The sequence below is a fragment of the Cucurbita pepo genome, chromosome LG01, assembly GCF_002806865.2.
Source record: "Cucurbita pepo subsp. pepo cultivar mu-cu-16 chromosome LG01, ASM280686v2, whole genome shotgun sequence".
NCBI lineage: Eukaryota > Viridiplantae > Streptophyta > Magnoliopsida > Cucurbitales > Cucurbitaceae > Cucurbita > Cucurbita pepo.
The window spans coordinates 17,311,702-17,339,032 of NC_036638.1; the positions used below are offsets into that span (position 1 = coordinate 17,311,702).

General features: G+C 36.5%; 6 protein-coding genes and 1 non-coding gene across 8 annotated transcripts; 2 read left to right on the plus strand and 5 right to left on the minus strand.

Moving 5' to 3' along the window:
* Nucleotides 1-77: 77 nt before the first annotated feature.
* Nucleotides 78-27,218, minus strand: LOC111780272 (flavonol synthase/flavanone 3-hydroxylase-like). The gene is made up of 6 exons (XM_023660628.1): nucleotides 27,208-27,218; nucleotides 25,145-25,147; nucleotides 21,946-21,958; nucleotides 1,553-2,029; nucleotides 586-913; nucleotides 78-511 (listed from the first exon to the last, which is right to left on the minus strand). Exons 4-6 carry the CDS (start codon nucleotides 2,017-2,019, stop codon nucleotides 299-301), a joined length of 1,008 nt encoding a protein of 335 aa, XP_023516396.1. The 5' UTR covers nucleotides 2,020-2,029; nucleotides 21,946-21,958; nucleotides 25,145-25,147; nucleotides 27,208-27,218; the 3' UTR covers nucleotides 78-298.
* On the minus strand, nucleotides 3,325-6,021 carry LOC111780289 (selenoprotein K-like). The gene is made up of 4 exons (XM_023660652.1): nucleotides 5,943-6,021; nucleotides 3,887-3,990; nucleotides 3,649-3,796; nucleotides 3,325-3,560 (listed from the first exon to the last, which is right to left on the minus strand). Exons 1-4 carry the CDS (start codon nucleotides 5,959-5,961, stop codon nucleotides 3,526-3,528), a joined length of 306 nt encoding a protein of 101 aa, XP_023516420.1. The 5' UTR covers nucleotides 5,962-6,021; the 3' UTR covers nucleotides 3,325-3,525.
* LOC111783105 lies at nucleotides 4,398-4,542 on the minus strand. Its single transcript, XR_002813284.1, has one exon. It is a non-coding gene; the product is annotated as a small nucleolar RNA snoR137 (small nucleolar RNA).
* LOC111780222 (DIS3-like exonuclease 2) lies at nucleotides 6,494-12,919 on the plus strand. The gene is made up of 7 exons (XM_023660564.1): nucleotides 6,494-6,896; nucleotides 7,675-8,084; nucleotides 8,202-8,255; nucleotides 8,351-8,419; nucleotides 9,263-11,182; nucleotides 11,299-11,370; nucleotides 12,329-12,919. The coding sequence occupies exons 1-7, from the start codon at nucleotides 6,779-6,781 to the stop codon at nucleotides 12,701-12,703; spliced, it is 3,018 nt and encodes a 1,005-aa protein (XP_023516332.1). The 5' UTR covers nucleotides 6,494-6,778; the 3' UTR covers nucleotides 12,704-12,919.
* Nucleotides 13,666-14,980, plus strand: LOC111780279. Its single transcript, XM_023660640.1, has 3 exons — nucleotides 13,666-13,970; nucleotides 14,180-14,248; nucleotides 14,440-14,980. Exons 1-3 carry the CDS (start codon nucleotides 13,782-13,784, stop codon nucleotides 14,635-14,637), a joined length of 456 nt encoding a protein of 151 aa, XP_023516408.1. The 5' UTR covers nucleotides 13,666-13,781; the 3' UTR covers nucleotides 14,638-14,980.
* On the minus strand, nucleotides 18,954-21,691 carry LOC111780257 (MORN repeat-containing protein 3-like). Of its 2 annotated transcripts, XM_023660617.1 has the most exons (4): nucleotides 20,497-21,691; nucleotides 19,826-19,845; nucleotides 19,614-19,756; nucleotides 18,954-19,539 (listed from the first exon to the last, which is right to left on the minus strand). In XM_023660617.1, the coding sequence occupies exons 1-4, from the start codon at nucleotides 21,375-21,377 to the stop codon at nucleotides 19,375-19,377; spliced, it is 1,209 nt and encodes a 402-aa protein (XP_023516385.1). In that variant the 5' UTR covers nucleotides 21,378-21,691; the 3' UTR covers nucleotides 18,954-19,374. The 2 variants fall into 2 exon arrangements, with proteins under 2 accessions (XP_023516385.1, XP_023516377.1); XM_023660609.1 differs by having other exon boundaries at nucleotides 19,614-19,845.
* On the minus strand, nucleotides 24,749-25,489 carry LOC111780296 (ethylene-responsive transcription factor ERF014-like). The gene has a single exon (XM_023660664.1). The coding sequence runs from the start codon at nucleotides 25,483-25,485 to the stop codon at nucleotides 24,877-24,879; it is 609 nt and encodes a 202-aa protein (XP_023516432.1). The 5' UTR covers nucleotides 25,486-25,489; the 3' UTR covers nucleotides 24,749-24,876.
* Nucleotides 27,219-27,331: the final 113 nt, after the last annotated feature.

Consider the following 27,331-nt stretch of genomic DNA (forward strand, 5'->3'; position numbering starts at 1 on the left):
AGTGATGGATATTAATTTTATAAAAATAACAATTGCAGAATAAAAAAAAATTGTATAATCCAATATGACACATAATGTTTGTAAATAATAATTATTAATAATTGGGATGAAAGTTACACAAAAGTTCCACACTGCAATTTAGTTATTTAAAAGTTCGTTAATAATCGAAACCATTTTTCTAATTAATGGCGCCGTACATTAAAATTGCAGGACTCCGCCGCTCGCCGGAGAAGACGAAACAAAACAAACGACGATGAAGGTGGAAGCGGCGGCGGCGGCGCAGTTTGGTTCGGTTCAGTCACTGGGGAATTTTATTAAGCTTGCAATACGCATACTCACCATACTTCTTCGTCTTGAACTTCGGCGGATTGTCTTCATCGACCAGTTTCGGATGAGGCCCAACTTCAAACTCCGCCGGTGGCTCCAAGAACACCGGCCACGATATCCTCGCCTTCTCCTTGTTCACCGTCGTCCTGTGCAGCACGCTCTTGTACTTCCCATTACTCAGAATCTGCGAAATCAAGCTCCATTTTCACAAACCCTAGAACTTCAAAAAATGGGCATCAAATCAAACCTCAAATTTACCTCAATTTGATCGCCGATGTGGATGACGAGGGCGTTGGGGATGTAATTGACATCGTACCAATGGCCATCTTTGAACGCCTGGAGACCTTGAACATCATTGGGCACAAGAATTGTGATGACCGACATGTCGGTGTGAGGAGCAACTCCAAGAGCTAGATCAGGGCGTGGACATGGTGGGTAGTAGTTGATTTTCATTAAATACACTAAATCATCTCCACCGGAACTCTGTTTCAGTTCATGTTCTTCAAGCCCCAGCCCCAGTGACAGGCTTCTAAACAGCTTATCCACAACCCCATGTAAATGCTTTCTGTACTCCTCGTTTGCAGCCCTGAATTCAGATCGAAACGGTTACGAATTAGAGCCTTCTCCGAGCCCTATGAAGCCCTCGAACAGCCTCCTCTTGATCGAAGCTAAACTCCTTTTCTAAAGTCCTAGGCGTTGTAACAATGAAAATGTATTCCTTACTTATAAACTCATGATTATTCTCTATGTTAAGTACACTAGAGCCTCCCTTGAAGCCTACAAAGCTCACGAACAAGCCTCCTCTTCATCGAGGTTCTACTTCTTCTTTAGAATCTTCGAACAAAGTACATCATTTATTCATACTTGAGTCACTTTTGACTACACATTCAAGATTCATAGCTCTTTGTTCAACATTTGAGAATTCTATTGACATGACTCTAAGTTGTCGTAGCTTTACTTTAGGTTTTCCAAAAAACCTCGTACCAATGGATATGTATTCCACTCAACAATAGTATGATATTGTCCACTTTGAGCATAAGCTCTCATGAAGCCTCGCACCAATGGAGAGAGTATTAATTGATTATAAACTTAGAATCATTCCCTAAATTAGCAGATGTGTGACTTTCATCATCGAACACCACGATCATTCTCAAAATTACTCACCGAACCATCTCAACAGAAAAAGAGTAATCAACAGAAACAGAGTAATCAAGAAATTGAATACCTGTAAGAAGGGGGTTTTTGAGGCCAGAATTTGAAGTTAACGGCGGACGGCGGCCAAATGATATGGAACAAATGGTCGACCCAATCCTTCTTTCCACCGACTTCCTTCTGGAGCTTAGTTCCATAGCCTTCGACGGATTTAGAACCAGGGGGCTTAGCGTACACCTCTTTCTCCTCTGTTGGTAGCTCAAAGAATTCCTTTCCAACAGCCTGCAAATGGGCGATTGCTTCATTGGGGATATTGTGGTTGATGATCTGAAACATGCCCCAATGGCGAGAGGCATCATCGATGGCTTGAATAACAGACTGTTGATCTGGGTTGCTGAAATCGACGACGGGAACGGCGAGGGTTTGGCCCTTGACGGTGGTAATGCCAGGCTGCTCGGTCTCCTGGCGGATGAACTGGGCAGGGAGGGTGCCGGAGGAGAGCACGGCGGAAGCGATGTCCTGGACCTTCTCGAGCTCCATGGGTGCAGGTGGGTTTGGGAGTCCGGTGGTGGGGGCTTTGTAGAAGGGTGCAGAGAGGTAGAAGAAACGTGGGCAGTTGTGGATCGTTCCATGTAACAACCAGCCCCAATAAATGAAGCCTAAATTACCTGTCTTTGTTGTCACATGAATGCCGATGCCCATTAAAACCAAACTCAATTGGTTACGATCGTTTTATTTCTTTTTGTTAATTCAATAAAAAGTATCATGCATTTTATTTTTAAAAAATATTCATAAATTTTTTGTATTTTATTTTAAAAATACCATTAACTTTTAAAATTTATAAAATACATCCAACTTTTAAATTTTCTAAAATTAAAAAATTTCTTTCCATTTTAAATGATATTTATTTAAATGAGAATTTCTACTATAATACACCACCTCTAAAAATATAATAGATAAATAATTGATCTAATAAAAAAATATTCAAACTTAATAAAATATAAAGCCATACGTCATATTTACAAAAAAAAAAAAAAAAAAAAAAAAAAAAAAAAAAAAAAAAAAAAAAANCTTAACTGAAAGAATGTAGAAAATATTTTCAAGACATTTATATACGCTAAACTATCTCTTAATGTTGATCCTCGTTTAAAAAAAATATTTTTATTCTTTAAAAAATTAACGACTTATAATTGTATTAATGATATAGTAGGTAGGAAAGGTTGTATATGAAATGAGGGCCTATTTTACCAAATCATTTATTGTGCCAAAAAAAAAAAAAAAAAAAAAAANTATAAATGTTTTACCAACCATTTTATTGAGACCATTAGTTAGAAATATAACATGGGTTATTGTATACTAATAATTTACGGTTAAAAGTTTATAATTTTATTAAAATTATTTATTTGATAATAAAAAATATAACATGGGTTATTGTATACTAATAATTTAAGGTTAAAAGTTTATAATTTTATTAAAATTATTTACTTGATAATAATTATTAAAAAGGATGGTTTAATAAACTCGAATTTTTAATATTTATTTAGTTAAATTATTTTTAAATTTTCACTTAATAAAAATAAATTAAATTAATTATCTAAAATTAAATAATAAATCCCATATAATCCCAATTAATTATCTAAATAGTTATTAATACTTGAATCAAATATTCGTATTTATATAAAATTTGATAACAATATCTCTCAAAAACTACGACGTTCATCTAATAATTTTTTTCTTTCTTTTGAAAAAAATATCAAAATATAAGGTAGCCAACAAAAAACTTTGGTGAGGAAAAAATTAGTACAAGAAATCATTGCAAGATAATATATTAAAAATGCTTTGGCATCTTAAAATTTTATCCATTGATTGGCAAAATTAACTTTTGAGTACTAATTTATGAAACCACATTTTTTTTTTTTATCTAATGAACTAATTTATATTCGCAGATAGCATTCCATCAACATTTACAACACGGCCCACGATTTTAAATTGAAGAGTATTTTGTAGACACCCTTGTGTAAATGCACCATGGAAGCAGCCAAAAGTTTAGCCGCAGCACGAGCCACAGGCAGGTAGTGAACCTGGTTGTCATAGTTCAGATCACAGAACAGTAAGTAAATTGAATGAAAGAATAGAGGAAAAAAGTTCGAAAACAAGCATTGAACTTACTATGATCGATTCCTCGAACGTTGTCTAGACCACGAGGTGGCCCACGTGGACGACCACCGTAAGGCCCTGACCCGGGACCTCCTGGGCCACCACCGTCCCATTTCTTGCCAGAACCAGATCCTTTTCTATAAGCCTCAGATTTTTCCATCTAGAAAGAAGCATGAAAGTTAATCTTTAATCCTATGATTGTGGTTCTGAATACCTAACATTATTCACAAGACAACAAAGAACACCTTACCGAGAATAAGGTGGTAAAAAACACACCGATAATGTTTACAATGGCCCAAAAGAAATCAGTTATGGTTTTGAGACGCCAAAATGATCTCTGGGATTTCACAACGCCTACAAGATATCGTGCAAGTGCATAGCTGGTTATTTCATGCTAGGAATCAAGAACACAAGCATTCAATTTCATAGTTCAAAGAAACTATCAGATGAATGGTAACATGTCAAATCCACCTGGGAATAGCACCCAGTTTATCCACCGGATATACGAATTGGAAAAAATGGGTCATTGTGCAATGTGAAAGCAATTTTAGCATCTCTTCAATCTCTTGAACATAAAATCAATCCAAATAGATAACTAAAAAAAAAAAAAAAACAGTATCATACGGACAGCTGTACATAGAGAAGAGGTGAACGAGATCATTAATGAAGTCATGCAAAGCAGGTGAAACTGAAAAAGGAAAGGAACACATTAGCTCCCCAATAATCTTGCCGTTCTAAGTACTCTGACAAAGATGTAAAACTGATGTACCAGGAGACAGGTAGCAGAGTGCAATAGGGATTCACACAGAGCTGTTTAATACTGGCAAATTTAGTATCAATTTATGCTTCGGAAACATGAACATCCCCCATGACTTAATATGAGAGAGTTCACCAGAAAGAAGCAACTAAAAGGAATTCCAAAAACAAGTTCTACCTAAATATTTGGTACATGCAATATTCACTTATCCAGAAATGGTTCTAGAGAATCCTGCTAAACGGAACAACCAAACGGAATTTCAAGCACGCATTGATACAATCAAAAGATTCCTGATAGTGTTCTCAGGTTGCACACACTTTTAAAGGTTCATTAAAAAAAATCAATATGACTTCAAGCCTTGTCCAGCACTCGAAGAGAGTGCAGAAAAACTTCCAAACCATGGAAATATATATATGTTAGCACAATGATTCAGATCAACAGCAATATAGAACAACAAAATTATAAGCTCGTGAAGATTTAAAAATCATAATATCTTCTCTCTCTACTGCTTGAAATTGTGATGATTTAATTTAATAAGAAGACACGAAGAACCTCCATAAGGTTTATAACATGGACTTCAACATTAAGCATTAACACAACGGAGCCTGACTAACATAAAGCAACGAAATCAAGTTTAAAAGAAAATATATCGATTCCTTCACCATATTTTCAAACCACTGATACTTACGTCTACCATTATGAACTACCATCTTATAATACATTTTTAAATTTTATATTAAGCAGGTGCGATTTACAAGGAAAAGCAAAAAACATCCCCTTAAAGCGAATGGTATAAGTTCTGCCTGAAGAAGTCAATAAGCATAGCCATTTTCCAGGCCTTTTTCATCATCGGTTCTATCCACTAAAACCGTAGAGACAGACAATAAACACGGAGTAAAACTAGAGTTGAAAAATTAGGAAAACGGTGTGAATTCATCCAAACACTCAAAGAAATAAACAAATGCCTTCATGTCAGCTTATAAAAAAGGTACCACCAAAGTTGAAGTTGAAGTTTAGGATATAAACTCATACAAAAATTGTCAAGCTATGTGTCTCATCTAAGTTATCAAACGACTATAAATTTTCCCAATTTATCTACCACATTTCTCTATTTTTCCTATCATTCCACTAGATCGTAGAACCTCAGTCTCTTTCTAACTCGAATTCGAGAGTTTTCCCTCTCTTCATGATTAAATCAATGCCCTAGGATTATTTCCATTCCTGTGGTTATATCTTTGTGTACGATTTTTCCATTTGATAACATCAAATTCATTAAGTTTCCGATCAAGAGATATGCAATCAGATCAAAATTATCACAGAATACCACGCCTTCCTGAAAAACCAACTAGATCTAACCTACTAAGCACAAAATCGAAATCAGAATCACCACAAAATGAATATTACCACGGAAATAGGAACAGGATTAAAAAATAAATACACCGACAATCCAAACACACAAAAACTCTAAAATATTTCCAAATCCGAAAGTCATCAACCAAACTCTCAGAAGCGGAATCGAAAAATAAAAGATTAGAAATCGAGAGAGAACCTCGTTCAACGTACGCCATGGGAGACTTTCCAGAGCCTTCTCGGAGTCGAAGAGAAAGAGAGCGATATTCTAAAAGGTGTGTTTTGGATCGACCGCAATATTCCGCCCCTTTTATACGACGATTTGCGCGGATTTTGATTGGCTAAAGCTACGTCATAATTAAGATTTTATTTTCTAAAATTTAATAAACTGGATGAGGTGTTAATTAAGTTTGTTATTCAACCTTGACACCGTCAACGTCGCCCATAAAAAAAAAATATAATTTTTAATAATAATTTAGTCCTTAAAATAATAAAATTGATTTTAAATACTTTAAAAAAAATGAAACCAATAAGAATTTTAATTAAGTAATTTTCATAAATAAAAAAAGCATAAATGGAATTTATTTCCACCAAAATAGTAAATTGGATGATGAGGATGACCGGAAGTAGACGGTGGAAGACGTCACTCGGAGAAGGACACGTGTCAGTGAACTTACTAATCTTACCGGTCAGGTGACTAAACAGCATTAGAAAGAAAGAAAAGGAGATGAAGAGAAACGGAAAGAAGTGGAAAAAGGGCGCGAAGTGGGCGCCATTGTCTTCGCCGACCGTTCATCGCGTCCCTTTCTTCTTCTTCTTCCACAGTCTTGCCAACACTAGCGATTTCTTTCTCAGCTCTCTTTCATGGCTGCTGTTTGATTCATTTATCATTTTCTTCTGTTGTGTTCTTGATATCCTTTTCCGAAGTCGGAAGATTGTCTTGTTATATCTTTCAAATTCGTTTGGATTTGAGGTTTTTTTTGTGGATTGTTGCCATTTCTTGTTCCGTTTGATTCTTCTTGCGTTTTCATAATTATGAGGGGATCTGTTGAGCAATCCACTTCCGAGAGGAACGAGGATGGCGGAAAGGAGTGGAAGAAGAAGGATCGTTCTAATTGGCGGTCTGAGCAGAAGGCCTCTATTTGGAGGGCAGGTGTTCTTCTCTTTTTAACTTGTTTTGCTTGATTTTAGTCTTAATTCGTGGGATTTTGCCGAATATGGATGTACTTTGATATATGGAAATTGTGATGGAAATTGTGAGATCTCAAGTCGATTGGAGAGGAGAGCGAAACATTCTTTATAAGTGTGTGGAAACTTCTCCCTTGATGCATTTTAAAAACATTGAGTGGAAGCATGAAAGGGAAAGATTCTCCAAAGAAGATAATATTTACTAGCGGTGGACTTGAACCATTACACATGGTATCAGAGCCAGACATTGGGTGATGTGTAAGCGAGGAGGCTGAACCCCGAAAAGCTGGACACAAGGCAGTGTGTCAACAAGAATGCTAGGCCCTGAAGGGGGTGGATTGTGAGATTCCACATTGATTGGGGAGGAGAACGAAACATTCATTATAAGGGCGTGAAAACTTCTCCCTAACAAGATATGTTTTAAAAACCTTGAAGGAAAGCTCTCTCCCTAGCATACTTATTTTAAAAATCTTGAGGGACAGTTCGAAAAGAAAAGTCTAAAAGAAAAGTCTAAAAGGACAATATTCGCAAGCAATGGGCTTGAACTTGCTATTTGTTGTTAAGTATTGCATTGAGACAAATTTCTCAGGGTGCGTTGATATGTGCTTATTCTAAATCAATAGTTTCAGATGTGTGTTTTGTTGCTCGGGAAGGTGCTTTTATGGTTTACTTTTGTTTCCCCTAAACCATCTTTCCACTCTAAACATGCCTTAACTTACAAGATATGTTGCCTCTTTTGGCAGTGTCTTGCAGTTCAGTCAATGAAATACCGAGGGAAGCATCAGAGTGCATGGAAAATTGTAGAATTGATGCTAACTTAACAGAACCCTCATTTTATTCTTCTTTGACTCAAGATGAATGTCAATCAAATCAGCCAACCGAGCCTGGTTTCACCGGAAGAAATAAGCTTTCCTTTAGTTCTTTGTCCCCTCTGCATATTGGCCAACAAGCAGAATGGTCACAAAATTTGAGAAACCAGCATCATTCCATGGATACTGGTCGATGGGCTATAACATCATGTCCGGAACAGATTGCCAGTGGAAGTATGCCTTGGATATCTATGAACCAGCATTCGCCTCCTGCTGATGTAAACAGTCAAAGGAAATATTTTACGTCTCACTGGCCCCTGGATGATGTTAATAGAGGCTTACAGGTCTGTTTGACATGCTGAATTTTCTTGATGCTAGTTGGTAGGGTGAGTTCTTTGTTCAAATGATATCAAATTTTGTGATAGGATGCTGCAATTTAGCTGTTGTTTCCACTTTTGCAGAAAGGCGACATATTTAAAGCTTTGTTTCGTATGAATGCTCACTATAGAGTTGAGGTTTGTGTCAAATCTCTCTGAATATTAGCTACTGAGTATGTTTGTTCGCATATTTCTTTCGAGTTTTGTTTGAACACGATGTATCTATTTTGTAGGCCTACTGCAAAATTGATGGAATACCAGTTGATGTCTTAATCTATGGAAGTGCGTCTCAGAACAGAGCTGTAAATACTCTCTCTTTCATGCACACATACAAACACAAAATGGATGAGTTATCCAAGAAACTCGAAATTGGTTGTAGGGTTTCTAGAAAGCTTGAAACATTTTGGTTCATTTTTAGTAAAATGAGTTGTGTGCTAGCAAGGATGCCAAGCCTCCAAGGAGGGTGGATTGTGAGATCTCACATCAGTTGGAGAGGGGAACGAAACATTCCTTATAAAGGTGTAGAAACCTCTCCCTGGTAGATGCATTTTAAAACCTTGAGGGAAACCTTTGAAGGGAAAGCCCAAAGGGGACAATATCGGCTAGTGGTGGGCTTGAGCCGTTACAAATGGTATCAGTGCCAGACACCGGTGTGCCAATGAGGACGCTAGGCCTCCAAGGAGGGTGGATTGTGAGATCCCTCATCGGTTGGAGAAAGGAACGAAGCATTTGGAAATCTCTCCCTAGTAGACGTGTTTTAAAACCTTAAGGGAAAGCCCAAAGAGACAATATTTGCTAGCGGTGGTGGGCTTGAGCTGTTATAAATGGTATCAAAGCTAGACATCGAGCCGTGTACCAGCGAAGATGCTGGGCCTCCAAGAAGGGTGGATTGTGAGATCCCACATCAGTTGGAGAAGGGAACGAAGTATTTCTTATAAGGGTGTGGAAACCTCTTTCTAATGGATGCGTTTTAAAACCTTGAAGAAAAGCCCCAAAAAGGAGCTAGAAATGGACTTGGGATGTACACAGTGAACTAAAAAATGCTTGCATCTTGTGTTTGACTGCTGTAGAATTACGATGAGAGCAAATCTAAATGTACATATGGGGAATTTTTTTATTGATTTGGAACCATTGTCCTGATCTAGGTGGAAGGGGACATAGTTGCAATGAAGATGAATCCTTTTTCGTTATGGAGTAGGATGAAAGGCACTAGTGAGGCCCATGACAATATGCATTCACTGGAAGATGCCAATGTTATGTCCGACAGTTTTTGGAGTTCCCCTTCAGTTGATCCCATTGGCAGGATCTGTGCAGTGATTGATTTATTTCCTACAAAAAGACCAACTGGTAAGGTAGTAGCCATCCTAAAGAAGTCTCGGCAGCGAGGAACTATTGTTGGCCTTCTTAATGTCAAGAAATTCCTCTCCTTTCATGATTGTGGATATGTCCAATTGATGCCTAACGATGCGAGATTCCCGACAATGATGGTTTTTGCAGTCGATTTACCCGACTGCATCAAGAAGAGATTGGACAATGGTGATGCCACAGTTGAAAGTGAGCTGGTGGCTGCACGGATTGATGAATGGCTTGAAGAGAGTTCAGCTCCAAAAGCACTTGTCATGCATGTTCTAGGACGGGGAAGTAGAATAGAGTCTCATATTGATGCTATTTTATTTCAAAATGCAATTCTTACATGTGAATTCTCTCGTGATTCATTGTCTTGTCTCCCTCATACCCCTTGGAAGATCCCACAAGAGGAACTTCAATGCAGAAGAGATCTAAGAAACTTATGCATATTTACTATTGATCCTCCATCTGCCTTGGATCTTGATGATGCTTTCTCGGTTCAAAAGTTAGCCAATGGTATCTTTAGAGTAGGCATTCATGTTGCTGATGTATCACATTTTGTATTGCCAGACACTGCCTTAGATAAAGAGGCTCGAATCCGATCGACAAGTGTTCATCTTCTACGACGCAAGATACCAATGTTGCCACCATTACTCTCTGAGAATATCGGTTCACTTAACCCCGGAGTGGATCGACTTGCGTTTTCATTGTTTTTGGACATCAACCATTGTGGAGATGTCGAAGATTGTTGGATTGGCCGTACTGTGATATGCTCTTGCTGCAAACTCTCATATGGACATGCTCAGGACATTATTGACAGTTCAAAGGTTTTAGGACATTGTGTTCCCCAGTTGCATGGCCAGTCTACATGGCTTGATATCATTTCATCTGTTAGAACTCTAAATGAAATTTCTAAAACTCTAAAGGAGAAGAGATTTAGAGATGGGGCTTTGAGGATTGAGAATCCCAAAATAGTGTTTTTATATGATGAATTTGGAATTCCATATGATAGTACGTTTCATGAGCGAAAGGATTCGAATTTTCTTGTCGAGGAGTTCGTGCTTTTGGCAAACAGAACCGTGGCCGAAGTGATATCCAGAACTTTTCCTGATAGAGCATTATTGAGAAGGCATCCTAAACCTATATTCAAGAAACTTACAGAATTTGAATCATTTTGTTCTAAGCAGGGCTTTGAACTGGACACATCCTCTTCATTTCTGTTCCAACAGTCATTAGAGCAGATACGGATGAAATTTCATGATGATCCTTTGCTGTTTGATGCTGTGATATCCTATGCTACAAGGTCTACGCAGTTAGCGAGTTATTTCTGCAATGGAGAGCTAAAAGATGGTGAAAATGGGAGCTATTATTCACTGGCTGTCCCTTGGTACACACATTTCACGTCACCGTTGCGACGGTATGCTGATATCGTCGTCCACCGCACACTTGCAGCAGCTGTTGAGGCTGAGGAGTTGTATTTGAAGCACCAAAGTGATGAACGGATGAGATGTTTTACTGGCATGTATTTTGACAAAGATGCTGCTGACTCCTTAGAAGGTAGAGAAGCGTTATCATCTGCAGCATTGAGGCATGGAGTTCCATGCTCTAAATTACTTTCAGATGTTGCTGTGCAATGCAATAACAGAAAATTGGCTAGTAAGCATGCTGCGGATGCTTGTGATAAGCTCTACATGTGGGCTCTTTTGAAAGAAAAACAGGTACTCTTTTGTGATCTTTTCTGATATAATTTGAACACTATCTTGTTTTTGTTTGTTTTACAAGTATTAAGGTTCAATGGATGGTAGATTCATCTGTGGCTTCTTTGTATTTTCAGATTTTGTTCTCAGATGCAAAGGTATTGGGCCTTGGTTCAAAATTTATGACTCTGTATATACAGAAGCTGGCGGTGAGTGTTCTTTGAACCTGTAGTATTTAATTTATTTCATTCTGAGGTGTGGCTGCGTATTCAATGGTTATACATAGTATCAGTAAACGACTATTTAAAGTAAAAAGCTGATATATAGAGATAGTTATATATAAAGTTATATATAATAAACTAGGCTATATATATATCAGTGGTTTGAAAATGTACTCACGTACCAAGCTGGTAGAGTTATATATGATAGACAATTACATAGTAGATGGTTATATCGTAAAGTTATATACAATAAACTGAACTCCATATATATATATCACTGTCGTGCTTTAAAAATGTACTTTCTATCTGTATTCTTTCTTACTCTGCTTACCAAGCGGATAGATAGTTATATATAATAGATGGTTATATCTAGTAAAATTATATATAATAAACTGAACTATATATATATATATATACCTATGATGCTTTGAAAATGTACTTTCTATCTGTGTTCTCTTTTTACTCTACATACTAAGCAGAGCTATATATGGTTGACAGACAGTTATATATAATAGATGGTTATACCTAGTAAAGTCAGAGCTATATATGGTTGACAGACAGTTATATATAATAGATGGTTATACCTAGTAAAGTCAGAGCTATATATGGTTGACAGACAGTTATATATAATAGATGGTTATACCTAGTAAAGTCAGAGCTATATATGGTTGACAGACAGTTATATATAATAGATAGTTATATCTAGTAAAGTTATATATAGTAAACTGAACCATATATATGCCTCTGAAGTGCACTGAAAATGTACTTTCGGTCTCATTCTCTCTTATTTTTGTACATACATGAAGTCATCAATATAAACCAATATTCCTCCCGGCATTTTCTCTCTCTTGTTTTTTGTATTCATCTAGATGAGTGTTCGCATTATTGTGCGATCCTAGCCGTCTGAATTGGTATTCATTATTTTTCTCATGCCATACATTATCAGATTGAGCGGAGAATATACTACGAGGAAGTCAAAGATTTGGCAAATGAATGGCTCGATGCTACATCTACGTTGGTGCTTAGTTTTCCTGACACTAGGCGCTCTCATGGGAGTAGAGATTCAATTAAGTGGAAGGCATTGGAAGATGTTGCATTGGTTATTTCCCCTTGCGACCTGACTGTTCAACAGAGTACGCTTGAAGGAGAAGCAAGCACAGAGGGTGCTGCTGCTTCAGATAGTGGAATCATCGAGCCTGCAGTTTTCCCCCTCACAGTGCAGCTCCTTTCAACGCTACCAGTAGCACTTCATGCCGTTGGTGGGGACGATGGAGCCATTGAGATAGGCGTTAGGCTGTACATGAGCTCATATTTAAGGTAATAACACATGGTGGTGTGGTTGATGTGGCAAACCATTTGATGCCATTCCAGTGCGCCTAACTCTGTTTGTAGACAAGGAAAATGAGTGCAAAGGTGCATAAAAATTGAAGGTGGTTTGTGGATAAGGCCATTGGTTTTTTGTTGGCCAGTTCCCATTCACTGAAACTTAGTGTTTTTGAGACGAAACCGATAAGAATGAGAAATAAAAGTGGATCAAAAGTGCATCATTAATGTGTCACAACGTTTAAATAGGATACAAGCTATCAACTAATATCTAAAAATATAAACTAACTAAAGATAAAATATATTACTAATCAAATTCTAAAATAAAATATTAATTGATTATGAATATATTCTATAACTAATTATTATAGTATATTTTTCAAATAACATTAAATCTTAAAATAAAATATTAATGGATTACGAATATCTAAGATATATTCTATAACTAATTATTATAATATATTTTTCACGTATACATTATATAGATTGATTTTGACAATTTAATACGATTTCACCCTTGTAATTATTTGAAGTTTTATTAGATCATTAAATTAAAAAAAAAAAAAAAAAGTTAATCCCTGCAATGGAATTAACAGTAAAAACTTTTTAAAATTATTTTCTTTACTTTTCAACGTTTTAAAAAAATTAAAAAAATATTTTTAGAATTTTTAAAAAGTTATTAAATATTTTTTAAAGTTCAAAAAATATTTTTGAAATATGTGTAATGATTTCGTTTTAAAATTAACATTAATGTATTTTTTAACCTTTAATTTAAAAGTATTTATACACAAAGAGTATTTTTAAAATGAATATAAAATCGTGAGAGTATTTTTTTATTTTTTTTAAGAAAGTTTAAAAGTATTATTGAAAATTTTAAAAATAATTTTTAGTATTTTTATTAATTTAGTAAAAAATATTTCTAATTTATAGAAAGAAAGAAAAAGAAAAAAGAAATAAAAATCCCTAAAAACGGGCCCAGGCTCGATCGGTGCAGTGGCCGAGCTCCAACCGAAGAGGGTTCAGTCGGAGGATTACGGTGTTTCTCCGCGATCAGATTTGCACAAACAGATAGAGAGATGCGAGGTACTGGTGGACCTCTTCTCTGCATAGGCGATCTTCTGTGCGATGTCGGAGAAGAAGAAGCCGGAGAAGGAAAGGGATCTAATGAAACCCCTAAATCAGTAATATCATCAACTTCTTCCTCTGCTTCCGTTTCCACTCTTCCGCTCGCATCAGAAATCCCCGATCTCCCCAAACTCTTTCAGGTTCCCTGTTTATCTTTCGATTTTTTATTTTTCGCTTTCTTTTCTGGTTGTCCTGTAAGTCATTGAGTACTCTGGTAATTGATGCTTCGATTACGGTTTCGTACGCTTTGAATGCAGATTGTAGTATCGCGAATGTGATTTTTGAGGATTGCGAATATTTTGTAATGAGCTTGATGTTTATTTCATATTCTAATCTTCTTTTGCTTCAGGAAAACTACGACCAATTGAACAAATCATTCGATGATAATGACCACTCTTGGACAGCTTTGACGTTGAAGGTAGGGCGTTTCTTGTGTTTGACAATCAATTTGAATGATTCAGTGATATGAACTTTACTTTCTAACAATTTACAACCTCATTTCCTTTGATTTTGAAAGACCGCTTCGTGTTTGTGCAAAGAAATTAGCATTATACTATCCAGCAAATTGGCTTCTATTTCCTTGTGACTTCATTTTTGGGGCATTTTCAGATGTGCAGTGCTCTTGATACTGCTAGTAAATTGGTTGAATCAACCAACTCAAATTCGAGATTTTTGTTGGAGAAGATTGTGGAGCTTGAACAGGTTTTGGAAAAGGGGGATTCTACAAGAGAGGCGGCCATGGCCATCCAAACCAGTTTTAGCTCTCAAGTTGCTCAGGACTCCATTTCTTCTCAGAATCAAGGTTAGCATAAGCTTATACATTAAAGGGGTTTCTCATCTTTGTTGATGCATTATGGAAATCTTCTCTTGACAAATACTCGTTTGAGCAGTTGCCATATTCATTGCTTTGATTCATGCAGTTTGATTTCTTATGCAGTTGGTGTAGTCGAGATAAATTTGAGTTTTAATTATTTGTAATCATATTATGATTGGATTAGATTTAGTAGTTCAAGTAAATAGAATAAGGATGGAATGTATGGTTGAGAGACATATGGGGTTCAAAGCTTAGTCAGTTGGACATATAAGATATAGGTTACAGATGTTATTATGCTCATTCCAATGATAGAGTTTAGATTAAATTACAAGTTTAGTTCTTGAGCTTTTGTTTACTTTAATCAAAGGTGTTTCATAGGTTCACAAACACTCAATTTTGTCTAATAGGTCTATATTCTATAAAAATTTGATATCGAGATTGGGAATGATATGGGGATGAAAATGGCTCGTGATCTATATGTAGAAGGGTTTATTCTCAATCTCGATATCAAATCATTAACGGACGATATCGATATCTAGAACCATGATTTAATATTGAGAATAAAGAATCACTGATTCAAGATGAAGAATCAAGACTTAATTATTTGATATCAAGATGGACACTGATTATTTGATAGTGAGATAGATACTACGAAATTGAATGAGAATGCATGAATGTGTCATTTGCCTTGTAACTATATGTTTATTTATAGATTTTTTTTTTTATTATTATCATGGAGAACTGAAATGACATAGGCTTTCAAGATCATCGAAACATGTTATGTGAGATCCCACATCGGTTGGGAAGGAGAACGAAACATTCTTTATAAGGGTGTGGAAACCTCTCTCTAGCAGATGCATTTTAAAAACCTCTAGGAGAAGCCCGAAAGAGAAAACCCAAAGAGGACAATATATGCTAGCGGCGGGCTTGAGCTGTTACAAATGGTATTGGAGCCAGACATTGAATGATGTGCCAGTGAGGAGGCTGAGCCTCGAAGGAGGTGGACACGAGGCGGTGTGCTAGCAAGGACGTTGGGTCCCAAAGGGAGGTGGATTAGAGGGTCCCACATCGATTGGAGAAGGGAATGAGTAACGCTGGACCCTGAAGGGGGTGGATTGTGAGATCCCACATTGGTTGGGGAGAAGAATGAAACATTTTTTATAATGGTGTGAAAACCTCTCCCTAACAGACACGTTTTAAAAACCTTGAAGGGAAGCCCGAAAGAGAAAGTCCAAAGACGACAGTATCTGCTAGTGGTGGGCTTGAATGGTTACATATTACTTCTGCCCAAATCACCAGCTTGCCACATATTAAACCGGTAAACTAGTTAATAAAGATGAAGCTCTTCACACTCAACTTGATATGTTCAACAGAGCTATATTTGAAAAGTTCGTTAACTTGAACTTGGTAATCAACCGTTCATTGATACATGAAATCCTCTCGTGGAAGGTTGTCAACGAGATAAGAGATGTGAGACCTTCGAACCGAGGGGTACCAAAGTGGTGTTCTCACAGACTTTCGTTGACAAGTTATTGTATAGGGACATGAAGGACTCAGAGTACTTCAACAAATTGGATTAGGGGTACAATCATTTGGGAGAGGGTTTTGAAGAGCAGAGAGTTCTGGTGGGCAGAATTGGTGCATACAAGTACTTCCCTTTAGTTTCAGTCGTCTGGTTATGATATTATTACGTCTCAAATCTCAAGCCCAAAACAGACATCACTTACACCAGAACAATCTTTGCAGCAAAATTTGAACCACATGCCTTCACCAAATGATGAGCCTCCAACAATCAATGTCCTGGACCTTGAACAACCTTCTGTTGCTTCTCATGCACCCTCAAGTTCACAAGCCTCCCTACAGATCTCCACGGGTGGGGTCGGGGAAGGCCCTTCCCCGTCTCCCCTCTTATTTCAATCCCCATCTTAACTATACTACTATTACAACTAGATCGTGGGATAATGGAATGTAAATTGTCAGATCTCATATCGGCTGAAGAGGGGAACGAAGCATTCCTTGCAAGAGTTTAGAAACCTCTCCCTAACAGACATGTTGACGCGGACGACGATACATAATAGGCCAAAGTGGACAATACTGCTAGCATGAGCTCTTACAGTTGAAGAGGAGAACAAAACATTTCTTGTGAGGGTGTGGAAACCTCTTCTTAATAGACGCATTTTAAAACCTTGAGGGAAAGCTCGAAGAAAAAAATTCAAAAAGGACAATATCTACTAGTATTGAACGTGGACTTTTATATTAATGAACAAAGATTTGGAATATCATGTATGCAAGCTGAATCATACAAACATCTCTAACGCTATTTCGGCATGTTGATCAATAATAAATTTTTGTCGTTTCTTGCAACGAAGGGCATAGTTGTGAACATGCCCAAATTTCCAAATTTGTAAAAGTATCTACACATAATGGATTACAATAATTCCATCATCTTTATATGTATTAAAGAATAGTAAAAAAAAAAATGTCATGATTGTCCTTTTCGACCATGGGAAAGAAAAAGAAACATAAGCTTGAACTTGAAGCAACAAGGGTGGATGAAAACTTAGGAAATATAAGTAATTATAAGGTTTGAATAATGTGACAAGACACTCATTTTCTTTGGTTTGGTTTTTTTGGAAACTATAAGGTAATAAATGGTCGCATTAAAATTCCCACATGCCTTTAAATTAAAAAATAAATAAAAGTGACTATTTTTTTCCAACTTAGATTCTGTTCCTTGCTCAAAATTTTAAAAAATAAACGTCAAAATTATATAATTAATTAATTATTTCTTTTAAAATAGACCCATATATAAGTCATTAACATATTTAATAATTAATTTATTAGATATAAAATTGAATTTGTGTCGAATACAATATTAAACTTTTGATTCTATGTTTAACCGGTTCAAGAACTTGTTACACAAAATCGAAAAGTTAGACACTTATCAAATACGATTTTTATCTTAAAATTAGATGTATTAGATCGAATAAATTTCAACGTAAAAAAACATGGTTAAATTAATACTCATGTTCAATAATACTCTTAATATTCTAAAAAAAATCTACAATTATTCTTTTACCCTATTTAAAAAAAAAAATCTATAATATATCCTTAAAACTTAAAAAAAAAAAAAATACTTAATATTTAAAAAATATGCTTATTTGACCTATAAAGGTTGTATTTTTAGGGTTGGATGGGTAAATTTGAAAAACAGAGCCATAGCTGTCTATCTACCTTCAACTAATCCTTAATTAAATTTTGTAATTTAAATATTTTAGAGTCCCAAAGATTAGGTAACCTAATTCATTTTTAATATTCTAAGCCCCAAATAATTTGCACTTTCTTTGACTTTTCACTACCCCAATTTCTTTTCTTTTTTTTAAATTAAAAAAAAATACTTTTTAAAAGTTGGAAATTTTAAATTTAATTTGTTGTACAATACCCCTTTTTCTTTGTATTTATATATTTATACTTTATAATAAAGCTAACAACATTTACTCTCTTACTTTGCCTTGTAACCTCTTTATTACATGTGCATTGTAGAATATCATTTTTTGACTTTATCATAAAGTATGAACTTTTTATTTTATGAATGCAGCGTTATACTAAAATAAAATAAACGTCACCGCTACTAAGAACGAAAAAGGGGATAGCTTGTTATGAACTGAACTGGGACGAAATCTAGATGACGTGCGTGCCACCTTTTTAACGTTCTATTGAGTATCACGTTAACTTCTTGCATACATTAACTTTTACCAACTTTTTCACGAGTAAGAGATACTCGTTCTTAAAAATATCATTTTTTAAAAAAAGACCGGAGAAACCCATAACATAATGTGCCCTTTTTCGTTCTTAGTAGCGGTGACGTTTATTTTATTTTAGTATAACGCTGCATTCGTAAAATAAAAAGTTCACTGTAAGGCTAACCACAAACATAAAGAAACGTACAACAATGAATTGAGCCATTAAAACTTATCTATATTAATTAAAAAAACATTGGTAAAAAAGTTTATAATAAAGAGAAGGAAGCTACTTTTAGGAACGGGTTTAAGCTGCAATGATCACTTAACGAGTTATTTTGATAGTCAAATGTAGTTGGGTTTGTCTCATAGTTATCTGTGAGAATAGTACAGATACACACAAATTAAAAGAAAAGACAGTTGGAAACATAGGAATTTCCAAAAAAACGACGATAAACTATGTACTATAGTCAATCCTAAATCGTTATGCCGTATTCATTGCATCTTGATAAACAACATTTTAGCTGAAGGGATGAGGACGAAAAGCTCCAATCCACAAAGAGAGAGAGATTAAAGGAGATGAGAGATCTCATCTCGACAGTCATGTTACTCATGTCGGAAGTGACATGGCAATGGAAAATGGGGATAGATGTGATTGGTTGCTTCTTCTAGCCAATCAAATGTTGCCAAGTCATCCCCTCCTCCTCCACGTGGCTTGGATCTTATCAGTTATGATGATGCAGACAAATCAAACCAGAGAGAGTTCATGAAAGATTAAGCTTCCATTGATATACAAGGGAAGGTCGGTGGTTGAGTTTATGTACATGTTAGCTTGTGACACCATGAAAACGCTCAAAACAAGGCAAAAAACAGAGCTCCCCGCAGCCTCTAATGAGCTCTTTGCTCACCTGGGGGGCTAAACACTCGGTGTCTGGCTCTAATACCATTTGCTCACCTAGGAGGCTAAGCACACTCATAATTTACACTTCTCTAAACGCCTATATCACAAAACTTCCCTTTCATTCTGTTCTGAACAGCCTTCACTGCAGCTACTCGAGCAGCATTGGCCACCCTGTTCGCAGCCACGACCGCTTTGTTTACTTCCCCGTCCACTGGACTGATCTTTATCGCATTCGCCGCTGTCTTTCGAGCTGCCTATTCGGGTCGATTGTAAATGAAATCAGCATAAGGTAAATGAGTACAAAACAAGAGGAATGTGGTTGGTTTACCTGGACTGCTGCAAGTACTAAGTCAGTAAGAGGGGGCAGAGGGTGCTTGAGATGGCCTGCATCCCATTCGCCGCATCGACTACTCTCGATGTTTCGGAAAGTGTACATACCGAAGCCTTGCTTACGTCCTTCGTGCCATGACCCTTCGTAACAATGGCCATTAGCAAAATGATACACTCCAAATCCATGGATTTTGTCCCCAAAATACTCACCTGCATATCTATCTCCATTCCTGCATTACACACCAATCGTCCAAACCAAATTGAGAAGGTTCCCTGAAAATAACCCACAGGTCCCTCATTCAATGGGCTAACAACTCATAAGACAATCAATCTAAAGAGCAACAGCTTCAGTCTCTGTGTTAAAACGGATACATACGTTAGGGAGAGGTTTCCACACCCTTATAATGAATGCTTCGTTCTCCTTTCAACCGACGGAGATCTCACAATTCACCCCCTATGGGGTCCAACGTCCTCGTTGGCACACCGCTTGCTGTCTAGCTCTAATACCATTTGTAACAGCTCAAGTCCACCACTAGCAGACATTGTCCGTTTTGGTCTGTTACGTATTGTCTATTAGGAAGAAGTTTTCACACCCTTATAAGGAATGCTTCGTTCTTCTCTCCCACCAACGTGGGATCTCACGTAAAGTGGGCAGTGGCCCAATTTTGAGAAACTGCATTAGCTACAACCAATTCAGAGATATCTATCACTAAAGTATTGAATTCAACAGCCACCACCAGATCCAATCCAGAATGAATGAACACAAGCATTTAAGATCATGAACTAAATAATTGATACCCAACAAAAGTTCCTAAGACAAATCAACGTCAAGCACAAACAATGGCAGATCAAACAAACAGTGTAAAGCTCAAAAGATTCACCTAAAATGGTAGCAGCCAAGGCCATGCTTAACGCCATACTTGAACTCGCCCACATAACAGCTCCCATCAGAGCAGGTCTGCATACCAATGCCATGGCTCTGTCCATTAAACCATTCCCCTGCATAAGAATCCCCTGTATAAAACCTATAAACCCCAAATCCATGCCGCAACCCCTGCCTGTACTGCCCTCTGTACCGGCTCCCTCTCGCCCAGCTCTCAATGCCATACCCATCGTATCGACCATCGATCCAATCTCCCTCGTACCTTCCATTAGCGAAGTAATTATAAACCCCACTTCCATTGCACTTCCCTTTATGAAACTCGCCCTCATAGAAGTCGCCATTACTGTAAAACTCCACCCCTTCTCTTATAATCTGCCGCTTCTTCTTGGCGCTCAAATCCGAGTTCGGACTTCCAATAAACCACTTCACAGGCTTCACATTGGCGCTCGAAAACCCAAATCGCCGCGCATTGCCGTCCCACGATTGTTTCAAAATCGAACCCATTTGATGGATTAAGCCCTTGTTCTTGTTAGCAAAGAAGAGCGCAATCGCTACGAAAATCAACGCTAGGAGAAGATTCTCCGAAGTCGCAATCTCTTCCTTCCGTTTGTAAAAGAAGAAACAGAATGAAGAAATGGAGAACAGAGTGAAACAAGCAAGAAATGCCAAACCCAAAACAGGGTTAACAAAATAAGCCCTCGCCGATGACCGGCTCCGTCGAAGTAACTTATTCTTTCGATTCCGTTCGACGTTTTCCGATTCGATTACATCCTCCTCGGTAACCGATGACAAACTCTGAATCGATCGGACGGTGGGGGATGAACGGAGAAGCGAAGATTGAGTTCTCGTAAGTTTCGCCGGATTTTTCTGGCCGTCCATTGACAATACTTCCCGCCGGAAAACCCAGTTCCCAGTATCAAACAGATCCTTCCCTTTTCAAGCTCTGTATCTCGAGATTCTTCTAATAACCAAAGCGATTTCAGAAGTCGCCGTCAGCAACATCTCCGGCGACGGCTAACGATCAGAGAAATGGCGCAAATTAGCGAAAGAACTGAAAGAAACTGAACAAAATTCAGAGAAGGGTTATTAGAGTAACAACCCCTTTGCTTGAAAGATCAAAAGAACAGCGAATTAAGAAGAGAGAGAGAGAAGAAGAACGTGCTTTAGAGAGAGAGAGAGGGGGAGAGGATTAAGGGGGCGGGTTTAGAAGGATTTTTATTGTTGGAATGAAAGGAGGGAGCCAGATTCAAGTAGAGCCGTCTGATGGGAATCTAACGGACTGGGATTTGGAAACAATACTAGCCGTTGGATGGAGCCCGATGTTGCCGGGAAGATATGGTCGTCGGATCAAGATTCGGTCTTCTTTTTCACTTTAGTGTGACAGGTGTGGCACGTGCCACCTGTCTTTTTAACAAAACTTTAAAATTCAATTCTTAAACGGAAATTATCCCATGTACTCTGTGCCGCATTTGACCATTCATCGTAAGTCTTTTTCCAACGCTATTCACCGTTGATTTCTATATCTGACATGTGGGACCACTTTTCAACGGCTCTGATTCTGTGGAATGTGGGCCCTGCCAGAGGCAAAATTAAGGTTTTTACTATATGCGCTGTATTCATGTTTTACAGCGCTAAAAATTCTAGCATTGATATTTTTCTATTTTCTACCGTTTTTTTTTTTTACTTTTATTATCATAAATAAACTACAAAATTAATTCTCTAAGTTCCCTATTTAAATATTTTTTATTTTTATTTTAAAAGTTCTAAACATATTCCAGATAAAAAATTAAAATTTTAATAAATTTCAACCCATTGGAGATGGATTTGAAAGTCTAGTAATAATTCGAACGGTAAAAAAAAAAAAATTCCTTGTCTAACCTCGTGTCAAAAGATCATTTACGATAGGACCGAAATCGAGTACCCTTTTGAATGGAATAGGATTACAATATATGATTAGATATATTATGGAGATGGGACCTACCGTTGATTTCCGTATCAATCCTAATCAGATTAGACTTATATTTTAAAATAAAGAAATTAATAAATATTATATATTTTTTCTAAAATATTTAATAATATTTTCTTACTTTTTAAATTAAATTAAATGGTTAAATTAAAAAATTGATATGAGAAATTTTAAAATTAGTTTTTTTTTTTTAATTAGAATTTTGTCTTTATTGTTTTGTGTATTTTCCAATAATTATTTTCGAGGATTTATGCAATTATAAAAATAAAATTTAAAATTTTAAGAGTCTAAATTCTATATTTCTTTAAATAAAACCAAATTTATAATTAACTAAATTATTATGTGCATTTCATGGGGAGTTAGCCCATAGGCCCATACTGCAATCACATGGGCCCAAAAATTATCAAGCCCAAACTCGTAGGCCCATTAAGAAATAAGATTAGTACGTGGCATGTCTCAAATTGGGCCGCAATATCCCATTCAGGCCGGCCCATTATCCATATGAGATTTATACGAAAACAACCCACATATATACACTATATTACAATAATATCCACTCAAAAATATTTTATTAATATATTATAATTTGGAAAGTATTAAACTCTAATTTTTTTATTTATTAAAATAGTAATTAATAAAAAGGTTAAAAAAAATTACTTTAATTTTTTTTTTCATTTTAGCCCCTCTATTTTAAAAATATCAATTTTAGTCGTTAAATTATTTATTAAAAAAAGGTAAGAATGGATTGAATAATTAAACTAAAATTACGGAAAAACATAGTGTATGTTGATATATTAATATTATTATCGAGAATCAATTAGAGGTTAATTAAATGAATTATACCTTAAGCTTGTCGTAATAAGGCCAAAGCCATATAATTAATGTCACACTTGGTTGCCTCAAGAAACATATAAAATTAATCATAGATTAGGAAAGTAATTAAAATAGAATGAATTAATATATATATATTTAATATATGCTTTTGAAAGGGCACATGTGATGATGTGTAATATTGGAACATTGGAAATTGTGATTTTATTTTTCCATTTTCAGCCTCATTTCATAAATGGTATCCTATGCTTAACTATGGTTAATAGTTTGATTAACATGAAATATATCGAGCATTAATAAAAATTTACGGTAAGAATTCAAAGGTGTCGAGTAAAGTAAAAAAGACGCATTACCAACAGTTCTTCTTGTGCACAAAATGCACTGTGACTCGAGAGAACCTTTGCCGACCCACAAAATAACAGCCTTTGTCGACGTTGCACAAAATGACTGTCTCTCTCTTGCTTATGCGCAACACAACATTAGGGTCGTTCCCTTCGTTCTATGCTGACTCCGACTTTAAGTTATTCTACCCTTTAGTTATAAATCTAGTGATACGTGGAATATATCGTGTACGCTAGAGAGTGAGGGTGATAGGACCGACATGTATGCTACTGGTCCAATTCGATCTAGGATTTCAAAGGGTTTGATGAACTGAGGACTTAGCTTGCTATTACGTCTGAATCTTGGAGCCACTCTTAAGAATATCATGTCTCCTACTTCGAATTCCGAACTTCTACGTCTTACATCGGCTAGCTCTGTTGTACGATCTCATTAATAATTTAGACCAACTCGAATATATTTATATTTATATAATTCATATAAAGATTCTAATGGATTTATTTCGGGTTTTAGAAATGAAAAGTTATGGGAGAAGATTTCGTTCATGAACTATGAAAGAAAGTCGAGCGTAAGGCATAATAGACCAGATGCATTGTAAAAGGCAACCCAACAAATAAACACATAATGGGACTCCATGCCGTTACCCAACACAAACACTACAACTTCTAAACAAACACATCATGTGCAAATCTTACAAATATTTTGTCCCATTTTCGTGTCCGATTTGACATTTTCGGGCTCTGTTTCGACCTACCCGCTTCTCTATTTGACTTGTTTAAGTTTCTAAACCTCCAATTTCAAACAAACGAAAAAGTACGTATCAGTTGTATTAATAACAGTTTATTACTCGGTTTCCAGGTGTTTGATAGTCGCTTAATATGGCAATATTTCTTGGCATCAATTTCCATAAAAATCTGACAAAATGAGTGGTTTTTGAGTTCCAAAACCTGTCCACCGTCCAAAACACACGCATTGGGAACATAGTTTTAAAACAATTATAGAACAAACATTAGAACATGATCATGTGAAACAAGACATAAATTTAATATACTCATTTGTTTTGTTTTTCTTGATAATATTACATGTATTACTCGAAAAATGTCATGTTTGAAGAACAACAACAACATAGGAAAATAAAAAATCGACCGACCCAGAAAAATAATCTGTGGGCTTAATCTATGTATGTAAATACATCAAAACCTTTTCTTTTGTCAGTAATTTTACGAAATTAAAAGAAAAATTTCAGGAGAAGCTCCATAAACTAACATCACTTTCTTCATAAAAATCATCCATAATTGGCGGATCAAATATAGTTCCATCCATCATTTGCCCAACGTACTTAGGGGACAATATATCATCAAAGTTGAACCACGACGGCTCCGTCGTCATAAACGAATCATAATTCGACATCGTCGATTCGACAGAGGAAGAAGAAGAAGATGAGGAAGGCGGCGACGACAATGACGACGGTGGGACATCAGTATATCTCGTAGTATCATCGATTTCAAAGGCGGTATTCGCAGCAGCTTCCGCAGCAAACCTTTGAATGAACTTAGGAGACATAACATTATGATGAGAGGAGAGATTATGAAAATGTGCAAACGAAGAAGACGAGATCGGAAAATTGAGATTGGCGGAGGAGCCTTTGAGACAGAAGAGGGCAGCGTCGTAAGCTCGAGCAGCTGCCTCCGCAGTCGAATACGAACCTAACCAAATTCTCGTCTTTTGATTCGGAGCTCGGATTTCAGAAACCCATGAGCCCCAGCTTCTCATTCTAACACCCTTGTACTTCTTCTTGGTTGATGCAGCCATGGATTGATGGTGTTCATCAGCTGATTCCTTCTTCACCATGTTGATTAAGGGCAATGGAGGAAGAGGAAAGGAAGAGGAGTGGTGTATTTATAGGGAAGGAGATTAATCATTTGGGGTTATAATAATGATTAAGCCTTTGATTATTCACTAAGATTCATGGCTTAATTTTTGTTTAGTGTGTAAATGGTTTGATTATTATTACGAATTTCGAGATGGGTGACAGATATTTTTCAGATTTAAAAAAATATTATATATACACACAGATTTGAACATTGATTGTTCGTCAATAGTGAAATGACATTTTAGTCCTTAAGATAAAAGTTTGATTTGCATTTGCCACGTATTTCTTGGAGGGCAATTAAGTAATTTTATAGTGCTGGTAGATATTGTTACGTATCGTCCTTAGTTTCATGATTTTAAAATGTGTCTGATAGGGAGTGATTTCCACGGTATCTGGGCTATGTCTTAGTCCTAGTGTGGCTGATCATCTTCTCAGACTAGTTACTGATCATCGCCTTGGTAAGCTATTGTCTCACTAATTAGCTAATCAGACGCGAGCTCTCCTTGGGCGGATTCCTCCTTTTGCTTCTTAGTGTACGAGTATTAGTAGCCATTTCTAGCTGTTGTTCCTCTCCCAAGGGTAGGTTCTTACGCGTTCCAACCGATGTAAGATCTCACAATCAACCCTAAACTTTAAATTTTTGGATTGTAAGATCTCATATCTGTTGGAGAGGGGAACGAAACATTTTTTACAAGGGTGTGAAAACCTCTTCCTATACATAACGCTCCAAAACAGACAACATCTACTAGCGGTAGGCTTGTGTTTTTTTTTTTAAGGTTAATAAATTAACGTAAGAAAAGGAGAGACAAGAAATGGGATGCTGTGGGTGGAGAGGCAGGTTCCAGGATGTTGCAGAGGTTTGTGCTACAAACAGACAGACAATGCTAAAAAACAAAACAAGAGGAACTGAAGTTGGGAGTCTGCTCAAAATCAAATAACAACAAACTAAAACAAACCAGCTATTGCTTCACTGGCTTGCCTTGCCTTGCATAGCAAGCTCTTTTTCTCAACCGCGTTTTTTCATGTTCGGTGAAAACCCGAACCACCTCGAAACTTCTTCGAGTTTCTCTAATTTGTGTTTGGATCGAAAAATCAAATTACTTTACTATTAGTCATTTAGATTTGTACGTTTATGAGCGGTAAAAGCCCGTATGAAATTGTAACAGTCTAAGCCCATTGTTAGTGACTCATTACATTTCGCTGCGTCTATTAGGAGGAGGTTTCCATACTCTTATGAGAAATGATTCGTTTCCCTCCCGGGCTAATGGAGGATCTCACAATCAACCCCCCTTGGGGTCCCAACGTTTTAGTTAGCACACCGCTCGATGTCTGACTCTGATACCATCTATAACAACTCAAGCCCACTACCAGTAGATATTGTCTGCTTTGGTCCGTTACGTATTACCACCAGTCTCGTAGTTTTAAAACGCGTTTACTAAGGATGAGTTTTCACACTCTTACAAGGATATTGCATGAATTAAGTTCCAAATCTTACTTAAATATTTGAACATAAACAATTAAGTGTTTTACGTGCACATATTTTACTTCCATTAAAAACAAAAATCTGAAAAAATCACTCATCAACCCAATCTAATCCAAAAATTTTATGGTTGAGTTGGAACTGGGTTAAGTCTAAAAAATGTCTAAACTTAATCCAATCACCAACACCCTTTATGGTGAATTATTTTTTACGAGTAAAGTTTATACCACTAATGAGACTCGAACAAACTTATATGACTCGAGATAAAGAGTTAAACACGTCTAACTCATACTAGATTATACGAGTCTAACTCCCGAGCAAAATACCCTTTTTCATATGACAAT